A 27076-nucleotide genomic window follows, 5' to 3' on the forward strand; every position below is an offset into this window, starting at 1 on the left:
ATTGTAACCTTTGTGGAAACAGTCTGTCACGTACCTGGGTAGTGAGCTTGACGTGAAGAGGCAGACCTCTCGTACAACTCTGGCTCAAGGACCACTGGGAGTGGGACAGCTGTCGTGGGAGCCCGGCGGGGTAAGAGGTCCTGGGATCCATCCGGTGATAGCTGTAGGACTGACGAGTAGCAGACCAGAGCAGAGTGCAGATGTATCCATGGAGGATGGATGGATGCGGGAGCACCTTGTAGTGAGAAGCAGAGTCAGACCAGCCGGGTTTGGTATTAGATGAGACAGATCAGGCTTAAACGGCAGGCAGAATAGTCGGGTCACAGGCCAGGTTCAATAACAGGAGGTCAATCAAGCAGGAGCAGGCAGAAGAATAATCCGAGGACAGGCCAAAAATCAGGGCAGCAGGCGATCAATCAGAAGTTAGGAAACAGGCTGGTTTTGGCAACAGGGAACAATCTCAGAAGTCAGGAACACGAGCAGGGGAAAAGACCATACGGCAATGAGATAACCACAGAAGCCAGTTTAAATAGCCCTCTTGGCGCCAGCATTGACAGGTGTGTGCGAGTGCGCAACCGCATGCGCCTCTGTCTAGGCGCCCGCACATCTGCTCGGCTTGCCAGAACCCTGCGCATGCGCATATTCGTGTGCCGCGGAGTTTCACTTGTACTACGGGCAGGCCTTTCCTGACACAGTCCTTAGAAACAAGCGGTGCATATTTATTTATGGTGTGAATTCAAGTCTTGGAGAGAGAGCCAGCATCTACTAAAGCTGCAGCCGATTTGGCAGATACCTACGTCCACACGCGGGTGTCTGACCCTCGCAAGGCTCCTCCAAATGGCTGAAAAGGAGGGAAATCTCCCATAGCAACCCCTCCCCCTCAACCAACACCTGTAGCACTTGGAGCCAAGCCACCCCTGCCTGACAACCATAGATGTTTCACCTGTGGGAAAGCCGGACATCTCAGGACGCAGTGTCCTGAGCAGAAGCAGACAACATCACCTGGCCAGCCGCCCAGCAACTCTTCTTGCCTTGTGGTTTGTCCGCAGGAAGATGCGGATAACACCCGCCAACTTGCAGCCAGTCACTGTGGGCAACCGGTCTGTAACTGGTTTCCGTGACACCGGGGCAGAAGTTACCTTGATGCGGCCAGAGGTGATTGAGCAAAGGACCCTCATCCCAGGAAAGTTCCTTACCCTCACGGGAGTTGGGGGACCCGTTCACGCATACCCTGTGCAAAGGTATTCATAGATTGGGGTGCGGGAAGGGGGATGAGGGAGGTGGGGGTCTCGAATGAAATTCCCACACCTGTTTTGGGTGCCAATTTGGGTACTCTTATGTCCTATTAGGCCCCTGCCGAGAATACCCGGAAGGCCCCCCTGGAACTCTCTGGACATACCAAGGTACTGTGTGCAGATGTTGGGGTAATGTCTGGGCAACCTGTGGATGGACAGAGGGAGGGGGCTGGGAATGGAGTGGGGCTGCAAGATTCTCCATTAGCTGGAGAACGAGAAGAAATTCCCTTGCCTGGGGAGGTATCGAACTCATGTGTCATTGATATTATAAACGTAACTGTTGATAATGATGACGATGATGCTGATATTGATAATGTCAATAACGTTGATGATAATGTTGGTAATGCTAATGATGATGGTCATGATGATGCATTTTCATTGTTGGGGGTCACCCACAATGCTGTGGAGGGGGCAGAGGTACAATCTCTGGGGGCTGAGCAAAGAGATGGTCTGGATAGGCCTGTTCCTTGCCCAGGCCCAGAGGATTCTTCCTTGATAAGTGTCCAGCTGTTGTCCTTGCAGGGTACTGGACAGCCGGCTGGGACATGTAGTTCCACGTGGAAGGCAGCACTGAAAAGCAATTCACACATGCACTTCAGCAGCCAGATAGCTGTGAGCTTCCCTGCTGAGAAAGGTAAACAGCTGGCTGGTACTTGTAGTTCCATGTGCAGGGCAGCACTGGAAAGCGATCCACACATGGACTTCAGCCACCAGCTAGCTGTGAGCTTCCCTGCTGAGAAGGGTAAACAAAGGCCTGACAGGGAGGATGGAATGAATGGTCTACCAGCAGGGGGATTGGAGACTGAAAGCATGTCATCCGATCTGACCTGTCCTGGTGTATCAGCAAGCAGAAAAACATGTGTCCTAGGCAGTGACAGCACACCTGGATTGGAAGTGCGAGGGGCCTCCTTGGACTGGATCATCGGATCTCAGAGAGGGGGCTGCGGCCTTCAGCTCCAATCACCTCTCTTTTCCACTCAGGTACAGAAGCTGCTGGCAATGACTATGATAGGTGGTGTCTGGGTTCAGGAAAACCCGGGGAGAGCTCACTGTGCTGTTCAGGAGTAGGACGGCAGAGTGTATCCCTCCCTCATGCATTCAGCCAACCTTCTCTCCCAGGAGGTGCAGACTGAATGGGCCAAAGAGACAGAGGGAATAGTGCAGTCAGGAATCCACGGGTCAGCTAGAGTCTAGGCATCCCCGGTAGCCTCGATCCCCAAACAGGATCAGATGACCAGGATTGTTGAGGACCTTGGAAAACTGAGCGTCAGCCCTGTGGGTGTGGCCCACCCCTTTTCCAGGGGCCATGAGGTAATGAAGCATCTGGAAGGTGCCCGCTGTCTAACCATCATGGACCTGAGCAGAGGGTATGGGCCACCATCTCTAACCCAGGAGGCTCAGGATGAGTCAGCCTTCACCACCCCATGTGGCTTGCCTGAATTCACAGGAAAGCTAGTTGGGGTTGAGAACGCACCAACCACCTCTCCAGGGGTCAGGAATGACCTACAATGTGGAGTGGAACTGTGTGCAGTTGCCCACTTTAGGGGCCTCGCTGTGTTTGGCCCTGTCTGGGAAGAGCAACTTGGGCCCCTGTCACTAGTCAGGAGCAAACTGCCCTTGCCTAGTCTGACAGTCGAGAATGGTAACTGTCAGAGGGGCATGTCAGTGGTTCAGCTTTGGGAACCACCGGTAGGAAAAGACCCCCCCGAGGTCTGGGCATGGAAAGACTGAGGCAGTTGTGGCCTGGACTACTCCCCAGACCAAAAGGCAGGTTAAGTCAGTCATGGGTGCAGCTGGCTACAGTAAGACGCCTGGGTGCAACTACCATGGCTCAGCTGGACCTGTGACTGACCTGGCAGACAGGAAACTGGTGGAACTGGTGTCCTGGATGCTAACAGGTAACGAGGACTGTTCATCTTGGATGAAGGTACCTGTGGACACATCTGGGAGGCGAACTCCAGAATTCGTCTGTCCGGTTTTGGGAAAACACACCAGCGCCATTACCTTCGGGGCAGATGTCGTCCTATGGGAGAGGGAAATCTCCTTCTCTACCTCGACAAGAAGCTACATCTTAATATGTTAGCAGATGACACCCCTGAACAGAAGTGTTTTGTGAGCAGGTGGGCACCCCGGCAGTCGCCACGATATCCGAATAGTCACAGCCGACTGGTGCTCACCCCTGACAACTTACTTGGTTGGCACAGCAGTGTTGCGGGGGAGAACAGCTTCCTTCTCAGAAGGAACCTGGTTCTCCTGCATTGCCTATCATCCCAAGGTGAACCCCTGGGCACAGTGGCTCTGTGCCCTGGTCAGGCAAACCCGCGGCAGAAGTCAGTTGCATCAGGAGGGAAATTGCAGTCCCTTCCCATGCAACCACCTGAGGGGGGAGGTGTAGCAATCATGCAAACAGAGATGGACGCGCTTCAACCATTTTGGCTCCAACCTCCATCTTGGCAAAGGATCATCCATCTTGTACAAACTTATCTCCCCTCATTTGCCCCCTCCCTCTCAGAGTCACAGTGACATTTGGTTGGTGTGTGTTGGAAGTGTCACAGGCAGGCCAGGACACAGCAGGGAACTCCGAGCTATAAACCATCTTTGAGCTGGGTGCCGGGCTGGCTGGGAAGCTGAGCAATCTGGCACCTCATAAAAAGATAACTCAAGCCTTCCAATGAGTTCAAAGACATTCCAGAGGAGTAAAACTAGATAACACTTTTAAAATCCATTTTTCCCCTATGTCTTATATCTTGGAATATGAGAAACTTACATAAAAACCAGGCATATCTTCAGATTGGTCACGATCAGACAAATCGTTTAATAGGTCACACTCCGACTGTAATACCTAGCAAAGCAGAAAATTACATCTCTTGAACCATTCGAGTCTGTATTTTATATTTCATATCTAACCTTTCCTCAGATGCGTCTGCATATTAATCTACCCGTGGGTGGAATGGTACTTGTGCCTAGGAAAAGATATGAGCCAAAATATGAGCTATGAGAGATTTTGGTTCTAGTTTGGGTCTCCGCCCAGACAATCCCTCCCCAAATAAGGCATTGGTCCTTGGCTTCAGAGACGCCCCCTGCTGGGGGACTACAAAATAGGCTGTCAGGCCTAAGAGAAAGAGTTGAAGAATTCTCCCGTTTAACATCAGAACCAACTTGGGAGACGTGCCCTTTTGCTCTGAAACTTGATCTGCTTAACCCAAGGCTGATTGGCAAGTACTTTAACCCTTTACCCTCCTTTCTGTTACCCCTTTGCTGTGCTATTGTTCTCTGTATATTTTTATATACAGGTGAAACTCAAAAAATTTGAATATCGTGCAAAAGTTCATTTAATTCAGTAATGCAACTTAAAAGGTGAAACTAATATATGAGATAGACTCATTACATGCAAAGCAAGATAGTTCAAGCCGTGATTTGTCATAATTGTGATGATTATGGCTTACAGCTCATGAAAACCCCAAATCCACAATCTCAGAAAATTTGAATATTGTGAAAAGGTGCAATATTCTAGGCTCAAAGTGTCCCACTCTAATCAGCTAATTAAGCCATAACACCTGCAAAAGGGTTCCTGAGCCTTTAAATGGTCTCTGTCTGGTTCAGTAGGAATCACAATCATGGGAAAGACTGCTGACCTGACAGTTGTGCAGAAAACCATCATTGACACCCTCCATAAGGAGGGAAAGCCTCAAAAGGTAATTGCAAAAGTAGTTGGATCTTCCCAAAGTGCTGTATCAAAGCACATTAATAGAAAGTTATGTGGAAGGGAAAAGTGTGGAAAAAAAGGTGCACAAGCGGCAGGGATGACCACAGCCTGGAGAGGATGGTCAGGAAAAGGCCATTCAAAAGTGTTGGGGACTTTCACAAGGAGTGGACTGAGGCTGGAGTCAGTGCATCAAGAGCCACCACACACAGACGGATCCTGGACATGGGCTTCAAATGTCGTATTCCTCTTGTCAAGCTGCTCCTGATCAACAAACATCAGAAGAGTCTTACCTGGGCTAAAGAAAAAGAGACCTGGTCTGTTGCTCAGTGGTCCAAAGTCCTCTTTTCTGATGAGAGCAACGTTTGCGTCTCATTTGGAAACCAAGGACCCAGAGTATGGAGGAACAATGGACAGGCACACACTGCAAGATGCTTGAAGTCCAGTGTGAAGTTTCCACAGTCTGTGTTGATTTGGGGAGCCATGTCATCTGCTGGTGTTGGTCCACTGTGCTTCATTAAGTCCAGGGTCAACACAGCAGTCTACCAGGAGATTTTGGAGCACTTCATGCTTCCTTCCGCAGACGAGCTTTATGGGGATGCTGACTTAATTTTTCAGCAGGACTTGGCACCTGCCCACAATGCCAAAAGCGCCAAAACCTGGTTCAATGACTGTGGGATTACTGTGCTTGACTGGCCAGCAAACTCGCCTGACCTGAACCCCATAGAGAATCTATGGGGCATTGCCAACAGAAAGATGAGAGACATGAGACCGAACAATGCAGAAGAGCTGAAGGCCGCTATTGAAGCATCCTGGTCTTCCATAACACCTCAGCAGTGCTACAGGCTGATAGCTTCCATGCCACGCCGCATTGAGGCAGTAATTGCTGCAAAAGGGGCCCAAACCAAGTACTGAGTGCATATGCATGCTTATACTTTTCAGAGGTCCGATATTGTTCTATGTACAATACTTGTTTTATTGATTGCATGTAATATTCTAATTTTCTGAGATTGTGGATTTGGGGTTTTCATGAGCTGTAAGCCATAATCATCACAATTATGACAAATCACAGCTTGAACTATCTTGCTTTGCATGTAATGAGTCTATCTCATATATTAGTTTCACCTTTTAAGTTGCATTACTGAAATAAATTAACTTTTGCATGATATTATAATTTTTCAAGTTTCACCTGTACAGTTGTGGCCAAAATTATTCAACCCCCACTGAAATTGAGTGTTTTGGCCAGTTTGACATTGCTTTTGATCATTCAGTCATCTTGCTTACATTTACATTAAAGAGGCACTTGTAGGTCAGACAAATATAACATAACAGTTATAATGAAATAACCACAAATGTCTTTTCTGTGCTCACAGCATTATCAGTTTTATTCAACCCCCAAGTGACATTCAATCTTAGTACTTAGTACAGCATCCTTTTACAGTTATAACAGCTTTTAAACGTGAAGCATAGCTTGACACAAGTGTCTTGCAGCGATCTACGGGTATCTTCGCCCATTCTTCATGGGCAAAGGCCTCCAGTTCAGTCACATTCTTAGGCTTGCGCACTGCAACTGCTTTCTTTAAGTCCCACCAGAGGTTCTCAATCGGATTTAAGTCTGGTGACTGCGATGGCCACTCCAAAATGTTCCAGCCTTTCCTCTGCAACCATGCTCTAGTGGACTTGGAGGTATGCTTGGGATCATTGTCCTGTTGAAAGGTCCAACGTCTCCCAAGCCTCAGGTGTGTGACGGACTGCATCACGTTTCCATCCAATATCTCCTGGTACTGAAGAGAATTCATGGTACCTTGCACACGCTGAAGCTTCCCTGTACCTGCAGAAGCAAAACAGCCCCAAAGCATGATTGACCCTCCACCATGCTTCACAGTAGGCAAGGTGTTCTTTTCATCATAGGCCTTGTTCTTCCTCCTCCAAACATAGCGTTGATCCATGGGCCCAAACAGTTCTAATTTTGTTTCATCAGTCCACAGAACACTATCCCACAACTTTTGTGGTTTGTCCACATGGCTTTTGGCATACTGCAGTCGACTCTTCTTATTCTTTGGAGACAGCAAGGGGGTACGCCTGGGAGTTCTGGCACGGAGGCCTTCATTACGCAGTGTGCGTCTTATTGTCTGGGCTGAAACTTCTGTACCCACATCTGACAAATCTTTTCTCAGTTCCTCAGCAGTCACACGGGGACTTCTCTCCACTCTACGCTTCAGGTAGCGCACAGCAGTCGAAGTCAGCATCTTCTTTCTGCCACGACCAGGTAGCGTTTCAACAGTGCCCTTTGCCTTGAATTTGCGAATGATGCTTCCTAAGGTGTCTCTTGGTATGTTTAACATCTTTGCAATCTTCTTATAGCCATTGCCCTTCCTGTGAAGAGAAATCACCTCTTCTCTTGTCTTCCTGGACCATTCTCTTGCCTTCACCATGTTTGTAACCACACCAGTAAATGTCTAGAAGGAGCTGAGTATCACAGTCATTTTAAAGCTGCCTAATTGGTGCTTATTATGCTTGATTGCTGCTCGGTGACATCCACAGGTGTTTTCAATACCTGATGGAAAGCACCTGTATGAACCTCTGTTCTTCAGAGTGGTAGTCTTTAAGGGGTTGAATAATTGTGGCAATGAAGAAACCACATAAGAACCATTTACTACTGTATTACATAAACAATTGATGTCATTTTAGTTGCATTTGGGTAGTTACAACGTCCTTGTAGGATTTGATTCTGAATACAATTCCAAATGTACACTATAGTCCCTAAACCCCTTTACAGCATTGGGGGTTGAATAATTTTGGCCACAACTGTATATTGGTTACATCTTTTCTCTAAATATTTTTATTGCACCCTTTTGACCTTTTAGTAATAAATTTTTCTCTCTGAAAGTGTTGAACTATTTATATAGCTCGTTAATGTAACTTACGAATTCCTGCCTCTAAAAGAGCGCTACTGTGCTTGTCTAACCCTCTGTATAGTCTGACTTCGGTGACAGTGGTATACCGACGATTATCCAATCATCCTAGTGTTATTGCTGATATTGCCGAGTTTCCTCTTTCTCTGTACAAAAATGAGGTGGTGGCAGTGTGAAGGGTTAATTGCGTAATTACCCTGACCCAGTAACAAGCGCATTCAGGCTGCTGGTCCATTAGCTGGAAAATCGTTGTGCAGGGTGCAGCTGGGCGTGGCATTGTTACACACGTGACATTGCAGTTTTAGATTGGGTAGTCCTTCAGTCACGAGTTTGGTGAGAAGGGCTGGGGTCTGACGCGCAATCGTCACAGTGACAGATGCATAGAACGAACCTTCAGTCTTCTCCCCTAGGCGGGAGTCTGAAATTTAATCCTTGGGACCTCTAATCAAAACTTCACTGACATTCAATCAGTCAGGGGGGATGGATATGTTACACATATACATATATATATATACAGTATATAGATATACACACACATAATCTCCCAAAAGTAATCTTAATATAAAAGTTATCATATATAAATATCCTAATCAAGAAATATTACAATAAAATTTGTATGCTTAACATGTAAGAAACAGATTCTTACAATTCTCTTATTAGTGAAACTTTAGCTCCTACCCACAGAGATGGGGGGAGATTGGGGAGGAAAGCTAGCTAACCAATTAATGACTAATTACTACCACATGTTGCTTGAATGTAGAGAAAAAACCCAAGATATATATCCATATACATATGTATTCACAGAGACTAACAATAGTCTGTTTATCTCACTTTTCCCAATCTAGAACAAATAGAAATATAATAACTCAATTATTCTATTAAGATCCAACACATTCATACATATGTTAGTACCAGGGGTGGACTGACAACTCATGGGGCCCCTGTGTCCTTGCCCAAACTAAAAAAAGCCTATGAAAAAGGTACCAGGCGCATCTCATGGGGCCCCCTACTGACCCTGGGCCCTCGGGCAGTGCCCGAGTTTCCAAATGGTCAGTCCGTCCCTGGTTAGTACTTTTAGTAAGCAGATATTAGATATTAGGTTATAGAAGGCTTCTAACAGTCACATCCAATTTAAGATGCCACCCCATGGAGTGCAGAAGTAACTATGATTATAACACCACCATTCATATTAGAGAGGTAAATATTGCAACTGTGTGGAGTGAATGCTCACAAACCGGAGCCAAGTAAATATCTCATGGTGTAGTATTTATTAAAATCAGTATGGCAAAGCACATATAAAGCATAAAAACATAGTAACATCAGACGGCATTTACAAAAATGGCCGCCGCATACACTCCATGCAATGAGGCATGATGTCAGCACTCAAACTCCGGGCAGTCTTTAATAAAGCATTTGCAAAGCTTTCAGTCACTTCAAGCAACATCTAGCTCTAGGTGGGAACATTTGTTTAACTCAAACCATTTAGAGTCAATTCACACTTGTGCGACTTGCCATGTGACTTTGGGGTCCAAAGTCACATGACAAGTCATACCCCATGTTTCCCAATGAGTACCATTCAAATCTGTTCAACTTCAAGCCACAGCAACTTAAAAGCAGTTCCTGCACTACTTTGGTACAACTTTTGATGCAACTTTAGTCCAGTGAATGTAAAGTCAGATCAAAGTGGCACCACAAAGCGCTCCTTAGTCGCACTGGAAAACACACGACTTTGGAGATGCGCTAATGCGAATGGAGCCTTAAATCAAAACCATTTAACCCCGTCACTGCTAGTGCTGTAAGGCTTATGTCTGTTGCAGCAGTGGCGGCTTTTACACAAACTCCCAGCGGACAAGTCAACTGTCAACTTTCTCCTGGACATGTTTACAGCTACCGGATAAAGTTCCACAGGTACTAGAACAAACAGCATGATTTACGCTCTCTTGGACCCATAGGGGTTTATTTACTAAAGCTGGAGAGTGCAAAATCAGAATCAGGTCTGCACAGAAACCAATCAGCTTCCAGGTTTTATTGCCAAAGCTCAATTGAACAACCTGAGGGTAGAAGCTGATTTGTTTCTATACAGAAGTGAACCTGATTTTGCACTCTTTAGCTTTAGTAAATCAACCCCATAAAGTCTTATTGAAGAGAACCTGTCATATGTTACAGTGAAGGAAATAAGTATTTGATCCCCTGCTGATTTTGAATGTTTGCCCACTCACAAAGAAATAAGTCTAAAAATCGAATGGTAGGTGTATTGTAACACTGACAGACAGAATAGCAACAAAAAATTCAAAAGAAATGCATGTCAAACAAATGATGCACTGATTTGCATGTTCATGAGGGAAATAAGTATTTGATACCCTTCAGTACTTGGTGGCAAATCCCTTGTTGGCAATCACAGAGGTCAGTTATTTCCTGTAGTTGGCCACCAGGTTTGCACACATCTCAGGAGGGATTTTGGCCCACTCCTCTTGGCAGATCCTCTCCAAGTCATTAAGGTTTGGTGGCTGATGTTTGGCAACTCGAACTTTCAGCTCCCTCCACAGATTTTCAATCGGATTAAGGTATGGAGACTGGCTAGGCCACTCTAAGACCTTAATGTGCTTCTTCTTGAGCCACTCCTTTGTTGCCGTGGCCTTGTGTTTGGGTCATTGTCACGCTGGAACACCCATCCCTGACCCATTTTCAATGCCCTGGCTGAGGGAAGAAGGTTCTCATCTAAGATTTGACGGTACATTGCCTCGTCCATCATCCCTTTGATGTGGTGCAGTTGTCCTATCCCTTTAGCAGAAAAACACCCCCAAAGCAGAATGGTTCCACCACGTTTGACAGTTGGGATGGTGTTCTTGGAGTCATAGGCAGCATTCCTCCTCCTCCAAACATGGCGAGTTGAGTTGATGCCTAAGAGCTCGATTTTGGTCTCATCTGACCACAACACTTTCAACCAGTCCTCCTCCGCATCATTCAGATGTTCAGTGGCAAACTTCAGACAGGCCTGGACATGTGCTTTCTTGAGCAGAGGAACCTTGCGGGCACTGCAGGACTTAATCCTTGTCGGCATAGTGTGTTACCAATTGTTTTCTTGGTGACTGTGGTCCCAGCTGCCTGGAGATCATTGACAAGGTCCTTGTGTAGTTCTGGGGTGATTCCTCACTGTTCTTCTGATCATTGACACTCCACGAGGTGAGATCTTCATGGTGCACCAGACCTAGGGAGACAAAGTTGTTTTGTGTTTCTTCCATTTGCGAACTATTGCACCAACTGTTGTCACCTTCTCACCAAGCTGCTTGGCGATAGTTTGGTAGCCCAGTCCAGCCTTGTGTTGGTCTACAGTCTTGTCCCTGACATCCTTGGACAGCTCTTTGCCATGGTGGAGAGTTTGGAATCTGATTGTTTGATTGTTCCTGTGGACAGAAGTCTTTTATACAGGTATCAAAATGAAATTAGCAGCACTCCCTTTAAGAGACTGCTTCTAATCTCAGCTTGTTACCTGTATGACAGACACCTGGTAGCCAGAAATCCTGCTGAATGATTGGGATTCAAATACTTATTTCCCTCATGAACATGCAAATCATTGTATAATTTGTTAGACATGCAGTTCTTTTGAATTTGTTGTTGCTATTCTGTCTCTCAGTGTTACAATACACCTACCATTGAATTTTTAGACTTATCATTTCTTTGTGAGTGGACATTCAAAATCAGTAGGGGATCAAATACTTATTTCCTTCACTGTATATGCAATCACATAGGAGGCTATTAGTCCCCTAACTGATAGCAATAAAGTTGCATGAAAAAAATGTTTTAAAAATGTAAGTGACATATAAATAATAAAATCCCCACACAGGCCCCTTGTACACAGGTGTCATAAATGACTGATGTTTACTCAGGAACTTGTGACACCCGTGTGCAAGGGGCCAAAAACTGTGTGTAAAGACTTGAGTAATGTTGAGTATAGGCGCGTAAGTGTAAGCATATAGATGAGTACAATTATTCTTCATTGCCAGTATTGTAATATTCCCATTTATACTAATGACACCCATGTGCAAGGGGCCAAAACAAGTAAATATGCGAGTAAATTATTGTACTCAAATTTAACATTTTCTGTTTTATTTTACAGCTCTGTACTCAATGATGTATTAATGATCTTTACTCTGTGCAAAGTCTCAGACAACAATGCATCTAATTTCAGATCAGTAAAAAAAATGCATTTTTTTACTCCTGTGTGCAACAGGCCTTAGATGTGTCTAGAGTGTAGATGCTTTTACACACATTGAGGCATGTTCAATGTTTTTTTCTGCTCTGCAGCTCCTCTCATGGAAATGCTTGTGGTGGGGGTTTTTTTTTTTTTTAAATAGAGGTGCTTTAACAGACTGAAATAAAGATGTCATATGCCTATAACAGCGGTGTTTTTTAAGCTTTGTGTGCATGAGGATTCAAACAAAATTGCTAGTGGAAAGAAGATATGCTAAGTCCCTTCTGTTAAAAAAAAAAAGCACTTTCTCCTTAGGTAAGAGAAAAATAGATAACTTTTATATGAAGTAATTGCAGAGGATTTTAATGATTGAAGTGGGACATATTTCCCAGTGCTGATGCCAGGAATGTTTCAACTTGTTTTACCAGCTTTGCATTTACAAACATCTTACAGTCCCCATACAACAGGGCTGGAGGGCAAAAGGAGGAAGCAGCACAAAGACCCAATCATGTGCACACAAGAGTCATGCTGATAGGAAGTGAAAACAAAAGGAAGACATTCAGCTTGCTTCTCTGGCAGCTCTCTGAGATGCTCTGGGTTGTGGGTGGGTTCTTGGCCTCCTCGCAATGCAGGACTGCTAGTTCTGTTTTCTACATGATTATATTAGAGTGCCTGTCATCAATGGATCAGAGAAAGAGAAGTGGTTGCAGAGGATCAGTTGTGCAACTTGCAAGAAACCTGTGGGAGCGAGGAACAGGATACCTAAAAACAGGATTTTGTACTCACCATACAATCTAATTCTCGGCACTCAGTGAGGGACAGATCTTGACAATAAGCAATCTAGTGTTATATCACTGCCTATAGGAGATATGGACACTAGGCATATACAAATCTGAAGGCCCCTTGAGGCTACATTTTCCTACCTCACACCAGATGTAGAAAGCATTCTAAAAAGAGGATGACAAGGGAGGGAACTGTGTCCCTCAATGGACTCAGAGAAAAGGATTTAAGGGTGAGTACATAAATTGTATTTTCTGTATTATCTACTGTGGGACAAAGCTCGACAATAAACAACCTAGGAACATCTAAACTGAGAAGTAGGCACACGATACAAAACACCAGTGAACCAGTCCAACAAGTAAAGAGAACAAAACACCTTTAATAGCCACTTGCAAAACTGTCATCTGCAGAGGCAGACACGTTGACCTTGTAAAACAGAGCATATGTACAGAAGACCAGGTAGAAGCTTTACAGATCTGAGACAGAGACCTTTTCTCCTCAGGAACATGTACTGTAGAAAAACTCCAGCCACTGAAGGAATCTACCTCTGTCACTGTTGCAACACTCCCATCATGATTGAAATAAGCCACAGCTACAGCACTATAATTTGTGTCAGATGAGGAATCTGAAGGGGGATCCAATAAACTAAGGATAAATTGCTCATAATTCTAGGATATTTACTGGAAGTGTCAATTCTTCCCGAGACCAACAACCCTGACCAGGCACAAGGCCTAGAACTTTACCCCCACCTAAAAGTGTCCACCTTAATCTTTTAGTGTAAAGGGAAGAAAAAAAATATTCTCTTCAACAATGCTTGGGTCAGAAGCCACAATGACAGGAACATCCTGGTTCAGAGATGTTTTGAATCATCTGGTTCAAATATTGGATTGTCTCCCACCATGAAAAGGTTTTGATGCAAGGTTCCTGAGTGGAATTGAGCAAATGGCCACCCAGAATAATTTCAGAGCTCAATCTCAGTCCAGTGAAGACTGTGATTGAACTCTGTAGTCACTTATGCAGTAATTGTTTTCTTATTCTGGGTCACAATCCTGCACAATGTCAGTTTTTGTCTCTTTCGGTCAGCATGTTGACCGTGCTTATGCTTATTAGACAAAGGTTTCCCAAAAACCGTATCTGCCATTATAGCCTTTGATACTGTACCTCACGACAGGGCAAATTGGCAACCCCAGTAACTAACTGAGCACCAACAATTTGCTCTCTTTCAAGCTCAGTAAGCTCTAACACGACTCTGCATTATGAGCAGCGCACACAGTAAATTAATAAAGTGAGGCTTCCCACCTGTTAGCTAGGTGTCTCATTAGACAGCAGAAGCAAAAGAATGTTACATCACTTCCGCTTTCAATGTGAAACATGTCATCACTTTCACATCTGAAAATCATGTAGTGTTTCCATTTTTTGTCCAACCCCTGTATTATGATGGATGGAAAGAAATCTCTGTGAGTTAGAAAGGCATGGACTAAAAAATTCCATCCAAAACGTTTGAGATCATACAAAGGCATTGAGAGTGTTTTTCTTTTTCTTTTTTAAGACCAAGATGGAATGAATACCTCCTTTGGGAACTATAAATAGGTTTGTATAGAAAACATTTTGTTTGAGGGAACAGAAACAATAATCCCATGGAAAAGTAATTCCTAAAAGAGCTGAAAAGAGATGTGTCCAATGTTGCTGACATGAGAAGAATCGAGGCAGGGACAAAGGTGAAACTCTATTTTATAACCTTATGATATTACATCCGACATCCATGCATGCATTGGCTATGTGAGCTTCCTGGAATTTCCAGAAAAGTGTGAGGATTTACCTGCTGGTTTGGTATGCCATGGACACTTGGAACTCCCTGAGCTTGAGAGGTTGGAAATAAACCTGTCTGTCCAGAAAATGGAACTTGCATCCTTAACTGATGATCCTTAACTCTCTCTCAGCTTACTCTTACCACCTTTATACTATCTCCTACAAGGGTTTATTGTAAAAAATACTTCTTTTGTACACTGTTGCTCTGATGACCAGCATTAATGCGAGAGTGCCCTGCGGATCTGGACAGAAGAATGGGTTAACCAAGACATAAGACAGCTTGCATCTAGCAAAGCATCACACCTAAAAATTAAACAATCATCTTCTCCACAAAATCAATAAGTCCAATGTACACACCATTAGTTCCCAGGTCCCTGCTCAGGGATTTAGACCAGTCAGCTACGGTTTGAGATTTCTGAGCTGAAACCAGCATGGATTGAAGAGCAGAGGCCACCAATGAATAAATGGATTAAGAAATTGCTTCTAACTTTTTGTCACTAGGGTCCTTTAAGAAAGAAAGGAGTGTCTTCTATGGATATGGTCAATGTATTATTAAAGCAAGACACACACAGGTCAACTACTGGAGGAGAGAACCATTGTTTTTACATAGTCCTACTCAAAAGGATAGAGGAGAAGGAAACACTTAAGAGCAAGAAATTGTTTTGAATCTCTGTAAATGTCTGGCCTCCACATTAATTTGTCTAAAACCACGGCATTGAATATTACGCTCCCTACTGACCTGGTTGAACGGTTGAAGACACACTTTCCCTACCGTTGGGCGTCCCATTCTCTGGCTTATCTTGGTGTTATACTTACTTCCTCCTATTCTACTTTATTTTCGGCTAATTATTACCCCTTATTGCGCTCTGTTACTTCCCTGATTCATGCTTGACAGTTTCCTTCTCTATCTTGGATTGGCCGGACATATGCTGTCAAGTTGACTATTTTGCCGAAGATCCTGTAATTTTTCCATACTCTTCCTATTCAGGTCCCTGCGTTTTTTCTTCGTGTACTGCAAAGCCGGATTCTCAGTTTTATTTGGACTCATAAACGTCCCAGAGTACCTAGAGCCACTCTATATATTCATAGATTACAGGGAGGCTTGGGAGTTTCACACGTTTCTAGATATTACTTGGCGGCCCAGATTTCCCAGTTGTCTATGCTTCATGCCACAACAGATATCCCGTTATGGGTACTATTGGAATTGCCCAACTGCGCTCCGCTTTTCTTAACTGCATTGCATTGGCTCCCACCTAAGCTACGCCCTCCGGATTTGAGCCCTATCATGCTTTACAGTTTACGAACCTGGGATTCTGTAAAATATTCGGGTAATTTGATTTCATCATTTCTACCTCTTTCGCCGATCACGCATAATCCTTTATTTCCGCCAGGCCTAGAACATCCCCCTTCTTTCTCTTGGTGGCCCTCCCATGGCTTTGTTATTGTACATGATTTTTTGAACGCTCATACGTTTCCTTCATGGGAATCTCTTTAAGAATCAAGGGGGGGCCCGCCCCGGGAATATTATTGATATTTGCAATTGCGCCACTGGGTTGTTTCCCTCTGTCATACTTCTACATACCCTTACTGCAAAACGTCCTTTGAACACGTTTGGCAGCACTCCCCAGGGTCCCCTGGTCTCATTTCTGTAATTTATGCCTCCCTTAATAGTAGGTCCTCCTCGCCACCCATCTTATGTCTCTCAGTGGGAGTGAGATCTGGGTGGCTCGATTGCAGCGGAGGATTGGCATAGGGCCTGGGGGACGGTGGCGAAATGTTCATTCAATACAGTCACTCTTGAGGCAGCCTACAAAGTTCTCCTGCGGTGGTACTGGGTCCCGGCTCAGACTGTGCACTTTAATCCGACTGGCGGAGATAGAGGTTTCCTGAATTGTGGTCTACGCGGGGACGTCTTACACATTTGATGGTCGTGCCCGCGATTGATAGGCTTCTAGCTTAGGGTTTTTGGTTTGCTACAAACGCTATTTCATATTACGGTCCGTAGGGATGCAAGGGTGGCCTTTCTACATTGCCCAATTCTGGGTCTGTCTAGATCTCAGCAGAAACTGGCATCCTACCTATTTATTTTGGCCAAACGCGCCATAGCTCAAGTTTGGAGAACCCCTTCGGTTGTCTTCCAAAGGGTGAAGACCCGGATGAATGATATGCTGATCAATGAACAGATGTCTAGCATTCTTCATGATTCTCATCCAAGATTTCTTAAGGTTTGGGAACCTTGGATACGATATTCCTTGCCATCCCTGCCCCTTACTAGTTACAGTCAGGTCCATAAATATTGGGACATTGACACAATTCTAACATTTTTGGCTCTATACACCACCACAATGGATTTTAAATGAAACAAACAAGATGTGCTTTAACTGCAGACTGTCAGCTTTAATTTGAGGCTATTTACATCCAAATCAGGTGAACGATGTAGGAATTACAACAGTTTGCATATGTGCCTCCCACTTGTTAAGGGACCAAAAGTAATGGGACAATTGGCTTCTCAGCTGTTCCATGACCAGGTGTGTGTTATTCCCTCATTATCCCAATTACAATGAGCAGATAAAAGGTCCAGAGTACATTTCAAGTGTGCTATTTGCATTTGGAATCTGTTGCTGTCAACTCTCAAGATGAGATCCAAAGAGCTTTCACCATCAGTGAAGCAAGCCATCATTAGGCTGAAAAAACAAAACAAACCCATCAGAGAGATAGCAAAAAAATTAAGCGTAGCCAAAACAACTGTTTGGAACATTCTTAAAAAGAAGAAACGCACCGGTGAGCTCAGCAACACCAAAAGACCCGGAAGACCATGGAAAACAACTGTGGTGGATGACAGAAGAATTCTTTCCCTGGTGAAGAAAACACCCTTCACAACAGTTGGCCAGATCAAGAACACTCTCCATGAGGTAGGTGTATGTGTGTCAAAGTCAACAATCAAGAGAAGACTTCACCAGAGTGAATACAGAGGGTTCACCACAAGATGTAAACCATTGGTGAGCCTCAAAAACAGGAAGGCCAGATTAGAGTTTGCCAAACGACATCTAAAAAAGCCTTCACAGTTCTGGAACAACATCCTATGGACAGATGAGACCAAGATCAACTTGTACCAGAGTGAAGGGAAGAGAAGAGTATGGAGAAGGAAAGGAACTGCTCATGATCCTAAGCATACCACCTCATCAGTGAAGCATTATTGGTGGTAGTGTCATGGCGTGGGCATGTATGGCTGCCAATGGAACTAGTTCTCTTGTATTTATTGATGATGTGACTGCTGACAAAATCAGCAGGATGAATTCTGAAGTGTTTCGGGCAATATTATCTGCTCATATTCAGCCAAATGCTTCAGAACTCATTGGACGCCGCTTCACAGTGCAGATGGACAATGACCCAAAGCATACTGCAAAAGCAACCAGAGAGTTTTTTAAGGGAAAGAAGTGGAATGTTATGCAATGGCCAAGTCAATCACCTGACCTGAATCTGATTGAGCATGCATTTCACTTGCTGAAGACAAAACTGAAGGGAAAGTGCCCCAAGAACAAGCAGGAACTGAAGACAGTTGCAGTAGAGGCCTGGCAGAGCATCACCAGGGATGAAACCCAGCGTCTGGTGATGTCTATGCGTTCCAGACTTCAGGCTGTAATTGACTGCAAAGGATTTGCAACCAAGTATTAAAAAGTGAAAGTATGATTTATGATTATTCTGTCCCATTACTTTTGGTCCCTTAACAAGTGGGAGGCACATATGCAAACTGTTGTAATTCCTACACCGTTCACCTGATTTGGATGTAAATACCCTCAAATTAAAGCTGACAGTCTGCAGTTAAAGCACATCTTGTTTGTTTCATTTCAAATCCATTGCGGTGGTGTATAGAGCCAAAAATGTTAGAATTGTGGCAATGTCCCAATATTTATGGACCTGACTGTATGACCCCTTATAATTGCTGCCTATGCTAAGCCTGGATCGTGACTCTTCTAGTCTCCCTTTCCTCTGTTTTCTTTCTAATTCCTTTTTTTTTCTTTCTTCTAACCTTTTTTCTTTCCTCTTCTCTTTATGGTATTATGTTGGACTACTGCCGATAATATTTGGGTCGGCTGTTTACCGACCTTCCTTGCTGTTATTGGACATTTTATTATTTGGCTAATACAAGTCAGCAGGATGTACCTGTTCCTGAGTTGTTATGCTCGGCCCCTGCGTGGGTGTATATTGAGCTTGTTGTGTTCATAAAATAAAACTTTCTTAATAAAAATATTGAAACAGAATCTTTGTAAATAGTCGTCACATAAGGTTTAAAAAGGTTAACACCTTGGGTCGAACATTTGGATTTAGGAGAACAGAGTCCAGACCCCATGTAATGGGAAGGAATCCTTAAATTTTAAGGTAGAATGAAGAGCCTCTATTAGAAAGGACACAATTTCCTTCTGTTTTGGAGAGACAACCCCTGACTAAAATTCGGCTACTGCATCTCCTTCTTGAAGGGGGGAGTATCCAACAGCGAATTCTTGTGAGGATCACCAACAGAATCAGAAATGTTAGGCATTTCTGCCTCAGGAGCCACTAGGAAAGGTGGTGGTGAGTGTTTTCAGCTCTTATGATTAATAAGTGCCGAGTCATAAATCCTTGCATAACAGAAGGAAAAACGAGCACCCAAATAAGGGGGGGGGGGGGTATATGAACCAGCAAAAGCCGATGGCACAGAAGGGTCTGACTAGGATTCATAAGAAATGCTGAATATAAACTAAAAGTAAGCCCATGCTGTGTGTGAGAAATATCTTATTAAACTTAGTGTAAAAAAGGAAAAAAAAAACTTTTTTTTGCCATGTTTTTTGGAAAATGAAAATGAAGTCTTCAAAAGACTCACCTTGCCTCTTACAAAATACCTTGTGGTGTTTGCTTTCCAAAATGTGGTCATTTCGTGGGTGCTTCCACTGTCCTGTTGCTCCAGGGCCTCAAAAAATGTGATACGTAGTCAGGAAATTAGATGCACAATGTATGTGTAATTTATGCTCCTTGAAAGCGCAAAAGGCGCTCCTTGGATTTTGGGCCCTTTCTCTATGTAGGCATCTAGGCAGTGAAAAAGTCTCACACATGTGGTGTCTCCATACTTGGGAGGAGTAGCAGAATGTGTTTGGGGTTTAATAAGCATGCCTATGCTGTGTGTGAGACATAACTTGTTAAAATGACAACTTTGTGGAGACGAAAAAAAACACACAGATTTTGTTTTTATTTTTTTTTTTCATTTTCCCAAAAATTGTGACAAAAATTACAACTTTAAAAAACTCACCATGCCTCTTAATAAACACCGTAGACTGTCTACTTTCCAAAAGGGGATAATTTGGGAGTATTTGTGCTGTCCTGGCGGTTTATGTCCTTAACGAATGAGATAGGCAGTCAGGATAGATCAATTTTCAAAATTCAGCTCCCTGCCCCCTGCTTTTCTTGAAGCTCAGTCCTGCCCCCTGCTTTTCTTGAAGCGTTATAAAGTCTGGACTTGGAGTGTTGGAATGGATGTAGAGAAGATAAACAGATACAACTTATGTGAAAGGATTTAATTTATCTTTGTGTATCATGTGAGGCCAGCCACTTCACTGGGTATTTTTTTTGCTTACAACCACTGACAATGTTCTTGCTGAATCAATAAGTCCATAGCTGAAATTTAAAAATTGCTTTGGACCACAAGGGGTATACAGGTGCAAGAAGCTGAAGAAATTAATGTAAAAGAATGCACTGCAAGGTTGATAAAACATACCTGGCATATTGCTAATGAGTCAAATTAAAATGCATTCACAAACAAAAAAAAATTACTATTATAGTTCAAATTAAAAAGAAAAAAAAAAACACAGAAGACCTCAAGGGCAAAAGTTAATTTATTCAATAAACTGAAAGCCACTGGAAGAATGAAAATATAAAAAGGGACATTTCTCAAATGTTTTACAACAATGACAAAAGAAAACATGATTTATGTCTACAATCTGTGCATATAGGGTTAGCTTTCCCAAACCATTTGAATTAAAAAATACTTTTTGTTTCTAAAGAAAATTTTTTTTACTTTCTTCCTTAGAAATGGGAAAGAGGGGAAAAAAAAAAAAAAAAAAAGCAGAAGGATTTCATGACTATGTTCATCTAAAACCGTCCTATGCATTCTCAAGGTGACAGCTATCTGAGGCCCCATTCACACTAGGGCACTATGGATAAAATTCATTTCTGAGGTCCCATTCACACTAGGGCGTTTTGAATCGCCACAATTTTGTCCACAATTTCAAAATGCTCTGCTAAAATGACAAATTGCGGAACCGTGTGTTCAGGTGCCATTCATTTTTTTTCTCTTTTGGGCAACACGCGATGCTGTTTGCCACGATTGCAGTGCAATTTATCGCACGGCAGAATCGCACTGTGTTTTCAGGTGCCATTAAAATCAATGGCACCTGAACATGTGGTTCTGCGACTTGTCATGTTAGCAGAGCATTTTGAAATCACAGGCAGAATCAAAACGCCCTAGTGTAAATGTGGCCTAATATGTCGCACATGTGCAAATACACACATACCTACACAAACATCTGCTGAAGTATAATAAATTGAGCAAAGAACTGGAAACACTGCTAATGCAATAGCAAGGTGCACATAGTTGTAACCTTATATTGAGGCTTAGAAATGTGCTTCTTTTCAAAGATGAATCCTGATTTTGCTACAGCTGTTAGCCTCTGTGTCATAAAGTAAAAAAAAGGTGCTGAAATATTTTTGTACATATAAATATAGAAGCTTGGTTCAAGGCAGCAAATTTATGGTTATGAAGTAAAATATGATATTCAGCTGTTTTTCTTTCAGTTAGCTAAACCTCTATACCATTCCATATTCAATAACCGATTTATACTTGGTCAAGTCAAGAGTACAGATGAATGAATCTGCTTGCATATTTGATTCACTGTAATATGGGCATGTAGATTTGTACCATCTAAGAAGAATCACGCCATTCGTAAATCTAGACATTCAGGACTCATGCATGCACATATTCAGGCAAACTGTTGAAAAAGAAAAGGTTCACCTAATTTGCTAATCAATGCATTTATCCTTAGGCATAAAGTACTTTTTAATAACTAAGGAGTACGTGCCACTGAGGTCACAACTGCAAGGCCCCATGGGAACAAGAAAGCTGTGCTGTGAGCCTAAAAACCATTGTACATGTAACACTATGCCCCCTCCCTCATCCACCCAGGACAATCAAACCTGATTTTTCATGCACTTGCTTAACTCTCACAACATAGGGAACATCTGCAGCAGAACAAAAGGGACAACAAAAGGTCTCCAAAGAAACCTTCAGGCATTAAGATTCTGTAGGGGAATAAAGAGAGAGTTCAGGACAGCAAAAACGGAAAAACCGAGAAGGTTGTATGAATGATCATATTTATCAGTGTTACTATTCTAACACAAACTTCTTCAAAATATTTCTCTTTTTGTACCATCTACAGATCCAGCCTGCTTTCAAGGGATTGCTGACTTCTAATAACTGCTTCTAAGCCAGTACTACAGTTAGAAAACTAAAATAATACCATGGTTTACTCTACATTCTTCAACTAGACACTACAAAGATTGTGCCACTGCTCAGAGCTATTTAATGTCTGGTAAGGCAAAAAAAACAAAACAAAAAAACCACACACACACACCAGGAAAAACACAAGCAAAACTCTTAAATTAAACAACTCCTGGTCATTCTGAAAAGCGTATAGTGCCGACTGTTGATGCATGTTACCAGATGATTACTGAAAATACAGTGATCACATACAGCTTTGCAGGCAAACTAGAAGATATTGTGGAGCACACAAAGAATACAGCAACAAAAAAAAAAAAGGAACCAAAACTACTAGTGCATATTAACGCAGCATGCAGCACAACATTATGTCAGCTAGTGAATGCTGTTGCATGTGGGATAGCTACACATGATAAAATAAGGATAAAAGGACATGTTTTGATGTAATTTATAATGTTTTTTTCTTGGAGTAGATTTTACCACTCCTTTATTTCACAAGTCTTGTGGATGATTTGCAAACCTCGGGTCATAGCTGGGCCCGCCCAGCATAGAGAGGAAAACCTCTGAATCAGATCTTGTGCTCTCTTCTGAGAGAAGCTCCTTCTCCTCCAAGTCTATGTGGTTTCCAACAGCTTACAAGAAGGAGCAATGAGATCTTTTCTGTAGAAATCATTAAAATGGCTTAGCCGGCTCTCCATTCCATCCGAACAGAAAGAGCCAGAGCCAATAGTATGTGTGCGCTTGAAGTAAAGTTTTCAGGGTCTGTAGGATTCCTGTTCAGTATTTGTTGATGCCAAAAATTCGTACTCCATGTAACTGAGGTAACTTGGGGATAAGGACACTGAGAAGTGAAGCCGTGTTGATAAAGAAATGTGTTGGATCATACTTTGTGTAGAAACTGGTCAGGAAGTACCTATAAAAAGAAAGCAAGCAAGAATAACAGGAAAGAGCATTGTTAATCTAACAAGACTGCAGGTGTTCAGTGGATGTTTCTGTGGCTTTTTTTTTTTTTTGGAAGGCCTTCGTCCTAAAATCTGTGCCTAAAAGCGCATACATTTTTAATTCATTAAAGAGACACTGTCACCACATAACAAAAAAAATGTAAGTATAACTAACCACTTGCCCTCCAGAGGATTTAACCCCCTTACTGACCAAGCCAGTTTTTGCAATACGGCGCTGTGTTATTTTAACTGACAATTACGCAGTCATGCAACACTGCAACCAAATGAAATTTACGTTCTTTTTTTTTCCACAAACAAAGCTTTCTTTTGGTGGTATTTGATCGCCTGTGAATTTTTTTTCTTTTTCTGCTGTATACAAAAAAAGATCGACAATTTTAAGAAAAAAAACAAACAATATTTGACTTTTTGCTATTAAACATGTCCAGTAAAAAAATGTCATAAATTTAGGCCAAAATATATTCTGATACATGTCTTTTGCTAAAAAAGAAAAATCCCAATACGTGTAAATTAATTGGTTTACATGAAAGTTATAGTGTTTACCAATGGTGTTATATATACTGGAATGTTTTGTTTTACTAGTAATGGCAGCGATCAGCGACTTATAGCGGGACTGTGGTAGGCATTCTGACACTGGGGGGGAACTCACTTGGTGTCCCTGACATCCCCAGTGACACCAATACAGTGATTAGTGCTAATAAAAAGCACTAACACTGTACTAATGGCACTGGGCAGAAAGGGGTTAATATCTGGGGCGATCAAAGGGTTTAATGTGTGGGCTGTGTGTGTGTTTCACTTTAAGCACAGCGCAGTGTGCAGGAGCTTACAGGGAAGAGATCTGTGTTGTCTATACACAAGTCTCTCCCCGTCAGGAGATACTCAGTGATCACTGGGTGCTGGTGAGTAATCACTGGCAAGGACCCAGTGATTGACAGCCGAGGCTGTGGAAGGTGGTGCGGGTAGGGCGTGCGCGCCTCCTACCCGAAACTGCAAAATCACGTATATGTAAACACACGTGTATATATAAACATGATTTTGCGCACCTGTGCCACCCTGTAGCAGTATTTCTGCTATAGAGAGGCACAGAAGCGGCTAACAGCAAAAATGTTTTTTTTTTTTTTTAGTTTGTACAAAACAAAAAGTGCAGAGGTTTTAGAACACCTATTAGGTTTTTATTGCAACCTGTGTCCCCAGTCGGTAGATTCACCCTCTATTTGTCCCGTTTAGCATTATCATTGAAAGTGACAGTAAATGAAAACCCCAAATTTTGGATTGTCATCAGAAAAGTAACACAGGGGAAATGTTTCAATGGGGACGCTTGCTTTGGTGAGCTGGGGGTCCCCAAGGAATTCCCTTAATTTCCAGGGATTTCCCTCACTTCCTCTTTTGACTTCGGGGCAGGAAGTGAAGGTCAATCTCCCTAATTAAGTGTTCTTGCATGGCAAGACCACTTACTGTTATCTCGCATATATATTCTTATTATTATAGCCAAATTTATCACCCTAACTCCTCCCACAGTTTTTACACTACATAGACAGTAATATACCGAAATGTGCGGATTGTTCCCAATTGGTGTGCTATTACTTTGTGGAACATTTCGCCGAATGGTTCACGAAATATCGGCGATTTTGTGGTGAAATTGGTCCCATAGGAATGAATGGCGGAATGTTCAAAACTAGAGTGGGAACTGACAAAAGCTAGAGTGTGAGCTGAAAAATCAGGACATGATTTCTAAACTGCCATCACTCCCTCATTTTCAAGCCCACCTACACAAATCTTATATCAAAACGTTCAGCTATCCCTGTTGCCACTAAAAATTTCCACGGCTAAGCCATAGTCCTGATAGTTTTCACAATATGACCATTTGTTTGCAACTCACGCAGCCCATTCACATTCATTGAAACTCCACTCTAGCCACCTCAAATGTGAAGGGCAATTTCTAAACTGCGACTGTGCCTTCATTTTTAATATTTCAGAGACATACTATGCATCAAAATGTAGGTCTGGGTCTTGTGATTCTCACAATATAAAGCTCTTTGGTGTAGGATTTATAATTTTTAAACTACAACCGTTTGAAGATGGCAACCGCCAGTGAAGTGAGCAAGTTGGAGCAGTTTGTTTTTAACCGCTCTTCTCTGCCCTTGCTGTAGAGTGAGTTGCCATAGGAACCCAGGTGTGTGAGCAGGCAGCAGGGTGACAAGCCTCTCCACCCAGTTACTCTGTCCACTCCAGTTGTAGACTACTGGTGGAGGCAAGAACACTTCACACAATTTCCCCAGAAATTGTAGCTTTTCTAGTTATTATTATTATTATACAGGATTTATATAGCGCCAACAGTTTGCGCAGCGCTTTACAATATAAGGGAGACAGTATTACAATTACATAACATTTCAGTACAGAAGGAATAGGAGGGCCCTGCTCGTGGAGCTTACAATCTAAAGGAAGGGGGGGTGATACAAAAGCTGTGGGGGATGATCTGGCTGAGGTGATTCAAGTACAGTTCTTAGGTGGAGGTGGAGGTGGGGTAGGCTTCCCTGAAGAAGTGAGTTTTCAAAGATCGCCTAAAAACAGACAGGGTAGGGGCTTACTGGACATGCTGTGGTAGGGAGTTCCAGAGGATGGGAGAGGCTCTGGAGAAGTCCTGGAGGCGAGCGTGGGAGGAGGTGATGAGGGAGCTAGAGAGGAGGATATCATGGGAGGAGCGGAGTGGGCGATTCGGGTGGTATCTGTGGATGAGGTTGTTGATGTAGCTAGGGGCAGTGTTGTGGATGGCTTTGTAAGCTGTGGTTAGTATTTTGAATTTTATACATTGGGTTAGTGGAAGCCAGTGGAGGGATTGGCAGACAGGGGCAGCAGTCGCTGATAGGTTGGTAAGGTGTATGAGTCTAGCAGCAGCATTCATAATAGACTGAAGGGGGGATAGCCTGTGTAACGGTAGACCAGTGAGGAGGGAGTTGCAGTAATCGAGGCGGGATATAACCAAGGCATGGATAAGTTGTTTTGTGGTGTCATTGGTCAGGAAGGGGCGAATTTTGGAAATGTTCCGGAGGTTGAGGCGGCAGGATTTAGCCAGTGAGTGGATGTGGGGCCCAAAGGAGAGGTCAGAGTCTAGGATTACGCCTAGCACTCTGGCATGAGGGGAAGGACCAATGGTAGTGCTGTTAATCTTAATGGTAAAGTCATGAGTGGGGGATTGGGGAGGAGGAAATATTACAAGCTCAGTTTTTGAAAGATTGAGTTTAAGGTAGTGATGTGACATCCATGCTGATATGTCTCTTAGCAGATTTGTCATACGTGAGGAGATTGAGGGGGTGAGCTGGGGAGTGGAGAGATAGATCTGGATGTCATCAGCATAGAGGTGGTATTGGAAGCCATTGGAGGTTACCAGTTGGCCCAGGGAGGAGGTATAGAGAGAGAAAGGGAGGGGCCCAAGAACAAAACCTTGGGGTACCCCAACAGAAGGAGGAAGTGGAGCGGAGGAGTTGTTGTATGTGACACTGAAAGTGCACTGAGAAAAGTAAGAGGAGAACCAGGAGAGAGCAGAGTCACGGAGGCCAATGGAGTGGAGTTTACTGAGGAGGAGTGGGTGGTCGACTGTGTCAAAGGCAGCGGAAAAGTCGAGGAGTATGAGTATGGAGTAATGGCCGTTGGTTTTAGCAGTTAGTAGGTCATTGGTGAGTTTTAGTAGGGCAGTTTCTGTGGAATGTTGTGGGCGGAAGCCAGACTGTCGGGGATCAAGAAGGTTGTTGTCGGTGAGGTAGCAGTTCATATGGTTGTGAACAAGGCGCTCGAGAAGCTTGGAGGCAAACGGCAGGAGGGAGATGGGTCTTAAGTTATTCAAACAGGTGGGGTCCAGCGAGGGTTTTTTGAGGATGGAGGTAACCAGTGCATGTTTGAG

At 43.4% G+C, this 27076-nt stretch overlaps 1 protein-coding gene across 1 annotated transcript in view; it reads right to left on the bottom strand.

Moving 5' to 3' along the window:
- Window positions 1–20543: 20543 nt before the first annotated feature.
- Window positions 20544–27076, bottom strand: part of ORMDL1 (ORMDL sphingolipid biosynthesis regulator 1) — a 29629-nt gene continuing 23096 nt past the window's right edge. The window contains exon 3 of the mRNA XM_089655360.1: window positions 20544–23132. Coding sequence (XP_089511486.1) covers window positions 22997–23132 — 136 coding nt within the window. The 3' untranslated portion in view covers window positions 20544–22996. The remainder of the gene's footprint in view (window positions 23133–27076) is intronic.

The sequence above is a fragment of the Staurois parvus genome, unplaced genomic scaffold (genome assembly GCF_062004578.1).
Source record: "Staurois parvus isolate SC_StPar_1 unplaced genomic scaffold, SC_StPar_1.0 ptg000836l, whole genome shotgun sequence".
Lineage (NCBI taxonomy): Eukaryota > Metazoa > Chordata > Amphibia > Anura > Ranidae > Staurois > Staurois parvus.